The following is a 13,462-nucleotide window of genomic DNA, read 5'->3' on the forward strand; positions in this document are numbered from 1 at the left end:
AACGTGAATGGGAAACAAGACTTTGGAATTCAATTTCTCTATCTGCTTCTCAGTTTTCTCATTGGGGAATATTTTTCCCTAAGATGCGGAGCACTACTTGGTGGTTGTCTTAGACCCCCCATCTACGTCACAAACGCGGCACAAGCGCCCTTCTCCCGTCGTCCTCCGCGCCTCGCCCCGCCCCTTCGCCTTCGCCCCGCCCACGTCAAGTGTCGAAATGCTCTCTGGGTGCGTCAACAATCTAGCCGGATCTCTTTGGTTTTTCTTGTTCTCTGTTCCTATTGGTTGTTTCTGTGAGCGTGACTGCTTTGTTGCCTAATGATTGGCTAAAACCAGTAGCGTCATCGGCGGCCAGGTGGGCGGGGGATGAGGGAAAGCTGCGTGAGAGAGACCGGGTTGGGGGAGGGGTTCAGGCCTGTCCTCCCCAGCGGCTGCGGCAGCACCAGCGCCGGCCGCCGCGGCCGCCGCCTCTGGAACGCGGAGGAGGAGGAGCGGCTGGAGGAGTAGGAGGAGGAGGTGGGCCTTGGGGAGCGGCATGTCCATCGCTACGACTGGGTGGTGAATGCTAAGGAGAGTCACGGTTGCTGCAGTCTGTGCCACCGGGAGGAAGTTGTGGTGTAAGGCCGGGCGGGAGCTCGCGGCGCTGTGGAGAATCGAAGCGCGGGGTCGGTGCGAAGACCTTACCAGACCTTTTCCTAGTCTGATCATGCCTGGACGAAACAAGGCGAAGTCCACCTGCAGCTGTCCTGACCTGCAGCCCAATGGACAAGATTTGGATGAGAGCGACCGTGTCGCCCGTCTCGGAGCGGAAGAATCTGAGGAGGAGGGTCGGAGGGGGTCTCTTAGTAATGCCGGAGACCCCGAGATCATCAAGTCTCCCAGCGACCCCAAGCAATACCGGTGAGGGAGGACATCCGGCTGCGGGCCTCTTGCGGGTCGCGGTCACTTCTCGACCCCACGTCTCCCGAAGGAGCAACAGGGCACTCTTGTCACCCGAGCGCGTCCTCGGGGTGGGCAGGATGGAGGTGGCGAGGGCAGTTAGGAGCGCCCATGTGGTTGGTGTCAGGCTAGCAAACGGGAATGGCGGGTTCCACAGGCGTCGGGATGTCAGAACGGAGAGAGCCTTTTGAGTAACGTTGGCCGATTGCTTAAACACAGAAACGGGGATGAGGAAGGCTGGCTGGACGGTAAGGGGGTGTGGGTACCGTGTTAGGAGGAAAGGGCTGGGGATCTTAGGTTTTGGAGGAGAGGATATTTGTCAAAGATATTTGACAGCCGGCTTCCCCCTCCCCCAGTGAAAGAGAGGTAAGACTAGTGGGTGGAAGGCACAAGAGAACGGTGTGGCTTCAGTTTTAAAAGAACTTCGCGCCCGAGCTGGCCTGTGATGAACTGGCAGGTGTCCGTTTGTAGTTCCTTATAACTAGGTTGATCAGTGGCTGCTTCCAAAGATACTTTAGAGAGGAGTTGGGCCTAAGTTGGGTGAGTGGTAGACTTGAAAGGCTTCTTTTTTTTTTTTTTCTTTTTTTCTAAAATGCCCTACTTTTGGTTTATGTAGGAATCCTCCGGGTATCTCTTTTAAATGGTGACTCAATCCTCATCTGAATATTTCCTTCAGAGCTAGATTATTTCATAGACTGTTACGACTATGATGTATTTTAAGCAGTGCATATTGTCCAACAAGTTCGTTTTACAGGCTGGGGGAATTGAGACACAGAGTTTGCTTTTTTTGCTTGGAATTACACAGCTAAGTTAACGTCAGAGCTGGTATGAACAGCCTGGGCATCTGAAACCAAATCTAGCGCACCATCTGCTGATTTTTGTAAAGTTCCTATTCATGTTGAATTGAAAGCTGAATTGTAGGTCCAAATCTGTTACAACCTGCAGTGTTAGAACAAGAAAAGAGCTTTAGATATAATCTTTTCATTCTGCACCACCCCTGTTTCACAGATGACTGATACTGTGGTTTAGAAAGACATGACATAGCCTAATTTCTCCTTTTACTCCAGGTCTAGAGAGATTGATGCTACCACAACTATGTCATTTTTCCCAGGCTGCCAGGGTAAAGATGTCTGTAAAGGAGCTACATTTTTTTTCTTATTAAAGATGTGGTTGTACTGATAAAAAGTAAATGAGCAAGTTGAAAACTTGATTTAAAAAGTTGCTTAGTTTTTGCCTTCCAGATTAAATTTGCAGTTACAGCTTCATTTTTTTTCTTGTTTTTATAAAGTTACTTAGTATCTAATGTTTATGGAATGTACACAATGTGTTGGATTCTGTTCTAACTGCTTTAGATATATTATCCAATGACCTTATTTTCTGCAACTTGGTAAAATACTTATTAAATATTATTGTGTGCTGACTGAGAAGCTAGCTTAAATCTTTATTGAAACTTTGGTCAAATATTACTCTGTATGACATCCAAAGATGATTAAGACAGTCCCATTCAGGGAGCTTATTGTATAATGAGGGACACAAACACATTTAAGAAAAATAACAAAATTAGGATGCTAATGTTTCATAGAAGCCCAGTATGTGTGCTAGGTAGATTGAGGAATAAAGTAAGAAGTACTTACTTTAGAGAGAGAAGGAAGACTTCAAAAGAGATAATGCTTATATAGGTGCTCTTTGAATGAATTGTTACCTTGGTACCTTCATGTGGCCTTTGTTAGGTCACTTTTGTGGTGTTTCAGCTTTATTTTAAAATGAAGGAGATTGATTACAAGTGTTTTTCAATAACTTCCACCCATTTCAAAAGAGGCTCTCTGTCTACCTTTACCTGTTTTGTAGACTGAAGTTTCAGTTAGATTTTTTGTCTTTTTTTTTTTTGTGGTACTGAGTGTTGAACTCAGGCCCTCGCTGTTACTGGGCAGGTACTGTGTTACTTGAGCCACACCCCCAGCCCTTTTTTGCTTTTAATTTTTGGAATAGGGTCTCATTGTTTTGCCAGGATTGCCTAGACCCGAGTCCTCTTATTTATGCTTTCTAGGTAGCTGGGATCATGACTGGTGTGTGAAACCACACCTAGTTTTTTATTGGTTGAGATGGGGGTCTTGTAAATTTTTGGTTGGGTCTGGCCTGAACCTGGATCCTCCTGGTCTCTACCTCCTGAGTACCTGGGATTACAGGTTTGTCCCACTGCCCTGACCCTCAGTTATACTGTGGAAGAAAATTTGTTACTTGAAAATAAAGATGGAAAAACCTCAGGACTACATGCTCTTTAATTAAAGGTTTATCCAAGTTAAAGTTGAATTCTGTGAATTTTTTGAAACCAGAAACAGTCATATGAAGTAGTCTGCAGCCTAGAGAATTAAATTATCCTTCCAGGACTTGCTCAGCTGTTATCCTTGTGAAGGCTTTCCAGGCAGAACTAATTCCTCCTTCCATTGTATTTTTCATAGAACTTTGTACATGATCCATTATAGCACACAGCCCTCATATTACAATTGTATGTCTTTTGAATGTGTGACTAAGCATCAGAAGAGAACCTGTTTAAAGGCATATTGTGATGAAACAATTCCTTGAAAGATTTACCAGTCCCCGTGTATTAAGTAATAGCCTCAAAATTTTACTTTTCTGTTTTTTTTTTTTTCCTCTTTTTGGTACTGGGATTTGAACTCAGGGCCTATACCTTGAGCCACTCCACCAGTCCTTTTCTGTGATATTTTTTTTTTTTTTTTTGTGATAGGGTCTCGATAACTATTTGCCCTGGCTGGCTTCAAACCACAATCCTAATCTTTGCCCCCGAGTAGCTAGGATTGCAGGTGTGAGTCACCAGCGCCTGGCCAAAATTTTACTTTTCTATTCAGGTAATTTATGTTCAGCTTTTTTGAGATGTTGACAATATTTCCAGGACACCTATTATACTTTTTTTAGGGAACTTTTAAATGCCAGGTTAGGCTGATTCCCTTTTCTTCTGGAAAAAATTAAGGGACTCCAGTTTGTGAACTATTTAAATATTGGTTTAGAGTGGAAATTCTGGATAGACAGGATTAATAGTGATGCATTCTAAATAGTAAGTTATTTTAGCAATGAAGAGTGCTTAATGTTGGGAAATTTGAATTAACTAAAATAAGTATAAAACACTTTCTGTGTTTAATCTGTTTGTAAACACGACCTGTGTTTCTGTGGGTGAAGGGAGAACAACAAATGAAAAGACATGCAAGCTCCTGAAGGGCAAGCCTTTCTAACTTAAATTTTGATTAGATCATTACAAGAGAAGATTATTTTTAATAAATTCTCAATATGCTACAGGAAATAATCATGCTGAATAAGGTGTAGGCTATTTCTGAATGTTATGTTTACTATTACATGCTCTGGGCAGAAGGAGGAGCACAATTCAAGAGAGCAGAACAATTGTGTTGATAACACTAACATAAACTGACTTCCTAAATAGTTTAGTAGTGAGTGGCTCACTTATAAGCAGAAGACTCAGGCAAATCTAAGCTATCAAAAGGCAGCTATGCATCAGAAAACAAGAGAACATTTTATTTTGTATTGGATGGGAAGAACCTGGGCTTCCTTATTGATCTTTTTGATAACTAAGATTTTTTGTGGCAGTACTGGGGCTTGAACTCAGGGTTTCACGCTTGCTAGGCAAATGCTCTTCCACCTGAGCCACTCCGACAGCTGATCTGTTTTAATAAACAGGTATTTGTTTATGATTTCTTTAGTGTGGGCAGGGGGGTTAGTAAGAACAAAAAGAGCTAGATTGTTTCCAGGTTGTTTTGAAATTTGATTAACATTAAAAAGTTACATTTTTGAAGAACTGAATGACATGGTAAGTGCTCTTTTTGCTTTCTAGGAACAGTGGTATCTGCAGTGGTAGATAAGGGGTACAGTAGAGCAACCCCATAAACAATTGAAATTGAAGGGGAATAATCAGGAAACAGAAGGAAGACAAGATGGTAGTAACCTCAAAAAAAAACCAAAACAGTAGGGAATATTTTAAGCAAGGAGTGATCATAGATGATGCTGACAGTAATCCTGATTACTTTGTACTGTCAGGTAACAGAATCTTTTTTTTTTTTTTGCTGTCTGGGGCTTGAACTTAGGGCCTACACCTTGAGCCACTTCATCAGCCCTTTTTTGTGATGGGTTTTTTCGAGATAGGGTCTCTTGGACTATTTGCCTAGGCTGGCTTTGAACTGTGATCCTCCTGATCTCTGCCTCCTGAGTAGCTAGGGTTACGGGTGTAAGTTATTGGTGCCCAGCTGAAAGCAGTTTTTTTTTTTCCCAGTGCTGGGGCTGGAATCCAAGGTCTTGTGCTTGCTTAGCAGGTGCTCTACCATATACCTACATTCCCTAGCCCCAAACAGTTATTTAGAGACCCAAGAAATTCCTTATGAAAGTAATTTCAAAGGAATGGTGTAGAGGTGGAAACCAGGTTATAGTGAGTTAAAGAATGAATGGGAGTTTAAAATTTCAGATTGCGGAGTAATCATTTTCCAAGAAGATTGATTTTTCAAGGGGAAGGGATGTGCATGCCTGTAATACCAAGTGAAGGCAGGAGGATAAAGAGTTGGAGGCCAGCCTCTGTTATGTAGCCATAGACCCTGTCTTAAAAAAAAAAAAAAAAAGTGCGAGAGCTTTTAGGACAGATCATCACCTGGAGGTTTTTCAAGCTGGAAGATACATATGTTTATTGCCTGAGCAAAAAAAGTATCAATAGAGTATATACATGGAAGGATTTGGTTTTAAAAGAGAAACATCTTTTCCCTGCAAGTGGAAGAACATGTAATGAAATGCTGACAATGAGCTGGAAGTGAAAGGGTGTCTGCCTCACCCCGCTTCTTTTTTATAAAGTAGGCATTGAGATGTATTTAAGTGGTCCTCTTAAGTGTAGGGGAAATAATGGGATATACAAAGGAAACCTTGGGTGGCCGAAGGTTGAAATAGCTAATGTGGGGAATGGGTGAAGTATATATACTTGGTAATTTGTGGATTCTTGAGCATAAGAGTGACATAAGTAAAGCAGTGATTTAAGAAGATTGATCTGAAGGTAGTAACTTAGATTCATAGGATGTGGCAAGACTGGTTAAAAAGGCAATTATAATTGGGTTTCAAATGGTATGTGCCGGCACTGTAATACTAGTCTTTTTCTAATCAATGTATTCCCCCTTCACTTTTCTTCACTTTGCTTTACTGGCTTAATTTAATAGACATTTCCTTGGCCAAAACCCTGTAAGTATGGAAATCCATGTCTGTTTTATTCATTTAGGGCACAGCACATTGTAGGTTCTCAAATACTATTTGTAGAATTATATAAATGCGTCAGTGCTCACATGCTAGGTATTTTCATGACAGTCTTAGGTATATTTTGCTTTTGTGTTCTGGGCAATTAAAAAATAATTACCTGATTTTCAGAGAAAATAATTATGAGTAGGCAGGTTACAGGACGAGAAATAAAAATAAAACAAATAGTAATAACATGGTAATACTATAGAATATTTAATTCTTAGGTAAGTTTGTGGACTTGGCATATAGTGAGTTCTTAAATGTTAGCTATTGTTTTTATGATGTTTATAATTATTAAATGATTCTTGTATAAGGCTATTCTTTGCAGCATTCTTTGTAATAGCAAAAGATTGGGAACAATTTTATTTTCCATTGGTTGTATAAAGATTTAAGATATACAGTTCTCTAATGAAAGTAATAGCTATAAAAAAGATATGTGGTTTTATATATTGATACAGAAAAATGTTTTAAAACTTATTGTTGAATAACAACTAATGGTAAAACAATATAACTTCACTTTTAAAAGAAAAAATACCTGCAGAACATTTATATGTTTACCTAAAATATATCTTTTATATATGAATGTGTACAAAATACTTACTAAGCATACTTTTAGAGATATGACTTGTATTATTTGTTTTTTTAGTAATTAAAAGGCCAGTATTATATATAACAGTAAATATAGTATTGTGTGGTCATTGTAGGAAATTTAGATAACAGAAGGAAAAATAAAAAATTCCCCATGAGCATTCCACATAGTATTAGACACTATGTAGCTTTTATGCCTTTTTTCCTGTGCATTTGTAATTTATATATATTTGGGCTAAAGAGGTAGTTCAGTAGTAGAGCATAAGCTTTTCATGCCAGGGGCCCTAGGTTCAATCCCTAATATTATAAAATGTAAGTAAAGAAAATAAAAATTTTTAAAAATTACAATTTACATGTTTTAAACATATGTTTTATTTAACAATGTCTTGAATATTTTCTTATTAAATTTTTTTGATATATTTTATTTTTGTCAATCATTAACCTTTTTTTTGGATTTTTAGATTGTCAAATTTTCATTTTTTTATTGTATTGTTGTTATACTGGACATATATTGTGACATTTACAAAAGTTCTTACAATATATCATAGTTGAATTCACCCCCTCTGTCATTCTCCTTTATTTCCCCTCCCCCCCATTCCTGGAATACTTTCAACATGTCTCATTTTTTCATATTCATACATGAATAGTATTTCCACTACATTCACCCTCCTATTCCCTTTCCTTATATCCTCCCTCTTCCCACTGGTACCAACCCCCAGACAGGACCTGTTTTACGTTCCTATACTTCATTTTTGAAAAAAGGAATTTTTGTTTGTTTAAGATAGCCATACAGGAAGTTTCATTGTGGTATTTCCATGTATTATAACCCAAATTGGTTCATTCCCTTTATTTTTCTCTTTTCTGTCTTAGTTCTCTTCTTTTGGTGATTTCAACAGGTTTAAAAATTCTATATTCATTCTTATATAGAAAGTATATCAACCTTATTACCTCAGAACCTTTTTCATTCCCAAACAAATCCTATGTTTGTGGACCTAATCCTAATGGGTTTGGTAGACATATAGTATAACTTTTAGGGTATTCTCTAATTGGGAGACTTGACAGAAGATAATTTATTATGGGACCTCTAGTCTGATACAGGTTTACATTCATAAAGATTCCTAGAATGAAGCCAAATCAAGGAAACTATTTTGTACTACCTTTTTTGTTCTCCATGGCTGGATCAGAATTACTCTATTTTTACAAGGTTTGGAAAGTTTGTATTACCACCATCAACAAACATCTCTTCACAATAGCCCATCTTTATTGAGTCCTTACTGTGTACTGGTACTGTTATAGGGTGTTACATATTTTATCTTATTTGTTCTTTCTAGTAAAGAATAACATGTTAGATGCTACTTTATGTGATGGCTTAAATGTGAGTCTATGAAAATACATTTACTGAGCAGTAATTAGAATATGAATAGATTGTATTCTCATTTTGTTCCTTCTCAGCAAACTTCTTACTATGGCAGATAAGGTACTAAGTTTGGTTCTTAACTTGTCTAGCTTGTGTTACACTGTTTTGTGCTGTTTCCTCCACACATGTTTTCTTTGGTCATGTTTACTTTGTGTTTCATACAGAAGTTTTTCTTCTGTGAATCCTTTCTGACTTCTGTCCTTTGATCTTGGCTTCCCACATTTAATAAATGATGCTCTTTTGTATTCCCCTGGATCAGGTTTTTTTTTTTCAAGATATTTTGTATTTTTGTAAGTTTTACTTGTTTTTCTCTCTATTATATTGAAATTTTTGACGGGAGAGACTTTGTCTCCTTGAGTTCTTGTAGGCTTCTCTTCTGTTATTAGTAAATGAACTGTTTATGCTCCTGAAACCACTTGTGCTCTGGATCCCATCTCTTAACCTTTAATGTTCCGTTAATACAGCAGTCGTTTCTCTTCCATTCTGCATCATCAGTTTTCCTCCTTTACTGAACCATTCCTATGTACATACAAATACCATTTAATGGTTTTCATCTTATGGAGAAAAGCATTTCTATTCTATATCCCCCTTGAGTTGTGTTCTTCCATCTACTCAAGTTTCTCAGTTTCCTTTGTCGCCTAAGTTGTTAAAAGAGTTGTCTTTTAATTTGTGATTAATCTACTCCCATTATTTCTTGAACTCACTAAGAGTGGGCTTCTGCCACTATTATGTGAAAATAGCTATGTTCAAGATCCCCAATCAATTTTTACATTGTTCAATTCTTCAAGTTCTTATCTTACTCAACCAAGTAGCATTGTATGACACACTTGACCTTTTTTTCCTTCTTGAAATACAAGTTCTCTTTCTCCCTTACTGGACCTTCCTTCCATCTTGATCTCTAAATTTTAGTGGCTAAAGCTCAATCCTCAGACCTTTCTCTTCCCGGTCTATCTTAGTCCCTATGTTATCTACTGTCATGGCTTTAAATATCATCCTCTAAAAAGAGCAATTTTACTTAGGTTCTCCATCACCATGCTCTTTCTTATTCTTTCATTTTTCCTCATAGCACTTGTTGCCATATATATTTTCTTGTGCAGTGTCTTTCCCCTACACTAGAATACATCTTCATAAAAGCAAGGTCTTAGTTTTGTTCATTGCTGTATTTGTTCCCAAAAGAGGCCTGAAAGAGTGCCTCTTCCATTTTTTTTTTTTACATAAGGATATGCTTTTTGCTCTTTTTTTTGGACATTTCTTGTTTCAGATTTTTAAAAGAACAAATCTCACAGATGTAGTTGAAGCTCTGTGTGTACTGTTCCTACTCATTTCCTTTGTTACCTAACTTTTCCACTGTTGACCATTATTTAAATTTGGTATGTATGTCATTCCTATGTACATTTTTATACATTTTTATTAAGTATGCATTTATCTGTAAATAGTACATAATTAGTTTTACATATTTAAAAGCATTGTATAAGCCAGGCATGGTGGTGGGTGCCTGTAATCCTAGCAGTTGGGAGGCTACAGAGCAAGACCCTGTCTCAAAAAAAACAACAAAAATCATTATATGAATACAAATACAACAGACCCTTGATCTCCATGGGTATTGTGGCTCCAAGGAGACTGCTGTTGAGGAAAAACTGAATGCTCAGGATGAGGGAGTTTTTTTGTCCCCCCCACCTTCCCAGTACTGGGGCTGGAACTCAGGACCTTCACCTTGAGCCACTCCACCAGGCCTTTTTTGTGTTGGGTTTTTTCAAGATAGGATTGGAGAACTATTTCGTTGGGTGGCTTCGAACCACAACCCTCCTGATCTCTGCTTCCTGAGTAGCTAGGATTACAGGCGTGAGCTACTGGCGCCAGCAGGATGATAGAGTTTTAATACTGCTGACAGTAATTTGGATTTACCTAGAGCTTCTCTGCATCAATTGAACTATGTAATTTGGGCAAAGGAATTAATTTTTTGACCATGATTGATCAAAACCATGTGTAATAAATCCATGAATAAGTCAGACTACTGTAGTATCACATTGAATGTTGTATAACTTGTGCTTTTTTTGTTTGGTGTTACTTTTGAGATATATTCCTATTGTTATTTATTCCTAATAGTATTAACTGCTGTTTAATACTTTGTTGTGTGAATACATTGTAACTTGCTTATCTATTTTCCTAATTTAGGTTATTCCCTTTTTTTTTAACTTCATTTTGTTTTATGATTATGCCATAGTTTATCTGTCTCTGATAAACTAGATAAATTTTGCCTAAGACCTCTTCTAATTGCTCTTCTAAGTGAACTGTCTTACATTTATACTAGTAGAGCATGAGAGTTCTATTTCTTTTACTTCTTATCAGTTCTTGATATTTTTAAAATTTCAAAAGTCACTGAGAATCTGATCTGTGGAAAATTACAATTTTCTCTTGGAGTTTTTTTGTTTTGTTTTGTTTTAAGACAAGGTCTCAGTAGGGTCCTAGAACTCTTGATTCTCTCACCTCTGTCAAGAGTGCTGGTAATATAGGCATGTAGTACCAACTAGCTTAAAATGTTTGCATTTTCCCTTATTACTAGTAAGATTAGGAATTGTTTCATACTTCTTGGGCATTAAGAGTTTTTCCTTTTATGATGCCTGTTTTTTAATTTTGTCCTTTTTTTTAATAGTTGATTTGTAAGAATTCTTTTTATATTTTGAAAGCAAATCCTTTATTAGTTATAGCAATTACGAATACATTCTCTTGTGTATAGCTTATTTTTTCTCTTTGTTTATAAAATCGTAACTTTTTTTGGTGGGACTGAGGTCTGAACTTAGGGCTTTGTGCTTGCAAAGCAGGCCCTCACAAAGCAGGCCCTCACAAAGCAGGTACTCTGCTGCATGAGCCATACTGCTAGTCCATATTGTTCTGGTTATTTTGAATATGGGGTCTTAGGTACTATTTACCCAGACTGATACGTGAGCCTCCCAAGTATTAGGATTATGTGTGAGCCACTAGCACCCTGCTAAAATTTTAAAATTTAATCAGGGTTATTGATCTTTATTTTATGGTTTATAATTTTTACACCTGATTTTCTTAAAGTTTCGCAGTTTTACTCTTTTATATTTAGATGGGGACCGAATTTTATTAATTTTTTTAAAAAATATGGATAACCAGTTCATGGATACTTTTTCAAGAGTCTGTTATCTCACAGATCACCAAATATTTTCTATAAAGGTTTCAGATAATAAATATTTTAGACTTTGTAAGTGTAGAGAAAATTGATATTATGTAGGTACTTAAATAACAAGAACAAAGTTCGGCATCTTTTTTTTTTTCTTGGCAGTACTGAGGATTGAACTCAGAGCCTCGTACTTGCTAGGAAAAATTTCCATCATTTGAGCTATACTCTAAATCTTTCTGTTTTCTTGGTTTATTTATTTATTTATTTTTAGATCGGATGGTGACCTTCCTACCTTCACCTCCCCAGTAGTTGGGATTATAAATGTCTGCTTTCACGCCTGGCCAAGTTTCTGCAAATTTTTCATGAACATGTTTGTGAAATTCAAAATTAATACTTTTTTTGTAATATAGGTATACTACGGAGAATGATATAATTATTTTTATTAGGCTAACATTTTGCTTTATTGGCATTCAAATTAGTATTCCCTGTCATCAAAGTAGATTACAAATATCCACTAATGCTGATTTATAATGAGATTTTACATATTATATCTTTGAAATGTCTTTCCATGCAGATTGGTACTACCATAAAGATAGCAGTGCTTGAATATATGGTTTTAATTGAATATATTCATCACTTGAAAGACATTTATATATTTACTAGATTGTTATTTATATATTTTTGCATGTCACTACATTGCAGATTAATCATTTCCTATTGAAAATTAGGTAGGACTGCCTATAATTCCAGCATTCAGGGGGCTGAGACAGAGGATTGCGAGTTCTGCACTTGCCTGGGCTACATAGTGAGACTCTGCCTCAAAGAAAGTAACAACAAAAAAAGATAATGGTAGAAGTTCCTGAATTGCACAGTTACATGGACTTTGAAATATGGAAATTTCCTTTGTATTTGTACCAGCATCTGAAAAACACTGTTGGAACTGTAGTTTTCTCAGAAAACTTGTGTGGGAATGGGGATAGCACTTTTTTTTAAATCTTTTTTGAGACAAGGTCTTGCTCTGTAGCTGAGGTTGACCTTGAACTTGAGCCTCCCTGAGTGCTGGGATTGCAGATGTATACCATCACACTCGTCTCAAAAATATTACTTGTTTTAATTTTTGACAATGCAGGAAGTATATAAAGCAGCTTGCCATACTTGTGATTCGAGTATTGTTGAAATACTTTACTATAGGATGAGTTTTACATATATGCCCTGTTTTGTCTTTTTTTTTTTTTTGTGGTGCTGGGACTTGAACTCAGGGCCTATACCTTGAGGCACTCCACTAGCCCTTTTTTGTATTGATTTTTTTTGAGATAAGGTCTGAGAACTATTTCCCTTAGCTGGCTTTGAACCATGAGCCTCCTGATCTTTGCCTCCTGAGTAGTGCCTGTCCTGTTTTGTCTTTTAATTTTAGGTTGATTTCATTAGGAGAAATATTGCCCAGTCTTTGACAGAAGATAATTCTTTTTTTTTTGGTGGGATGGGGTGCTTGCAAAGCAGCCATTCTACTACTTGAGCTATACCTCTAGTCCATTTTGCTCTTTTGATTTCAGCCTCCCAGGTAGCTAGGATTTACAGGTGTGAGCCACCACCGCCCAGCTCAGAAGCTAATTCTTAAAGCCATTTGGTGATCGATAATAGTAGTCCAATGTGGTTCTTACTGAGCCAAAAGTTTATTATTATAAACTTTTTTATTACTATAAAATTTACTAATTTTTCCACTTTTAAGCTGTTGCTCTCTTTTAAGGGCAATTCAAGACATTCAGCTATTTTGGACAAAAATTCATGGAACTGATGTTAAGTCTGCTAGGACAAATAACACTACTGGTTCAATAACGTGCTAGATTCAGATATTTTTTGTAAAGTACTGCTGATCAGTGAGATAATAAATAACCATAGGCTTTGAAACACCTCACATTTTTAGAAGCTTTGTGTCCAACTGAGCCTTTTTTCTGCTCTACACATTTTTACTAACATCATCGGTAACACTTGCAGATTCCATTTTAGGTTATACTGTAGTAGTTTTTTCAACACCTTTGAAAATATTCTTCTGTAAGTCTTCCACATAGAATATT

The 13,462-nt window shown here is 37.3% G+C and overlaps 1 protein-coding gene across 4 annotated transcripts in view; it reads left to right on the forward strand.

Moving 5' to 3' along the window:
* Nucleotides 1–395: 395 nt before the first annotated feature.
* The window catches only part of Nrdc (nardilysin convertase), an 85,354-nt gene continuing 72,287 nt past the window's right edge, over nt 396–13,462 (forward strand). For 2 of the 4 annotated variants that reach the window (XM_074080142.1, XM_074080143.1), the window contains exon 1: nt 396–900. In XM_074080142.1, the coding sequence (XP_073936243.1) occupies nt 563–900 (338 nt within the window). In that variant the 5' untranslated portion in view covers nt 396–562. The remainder of the gene's footprint in view (nt 901–13,462) is intronic. The other 2 variants (XM_074080144.1, XM_074080146.1) reach the window with 1 other exon arrangement.

The sequence above is a fragment of the Castor canadensis genome, chromosome 7, assembly GCF_047511655.1.
Source record: "Castor canadensis chromosome 7, mCasCan1.hap1v2, whole genome shotgun sequence".
NCBI lineage: Eukaryota > Metazoa > Chordata > Mammalia > Rodentia > Castoridae > Castor > Castor canadensis.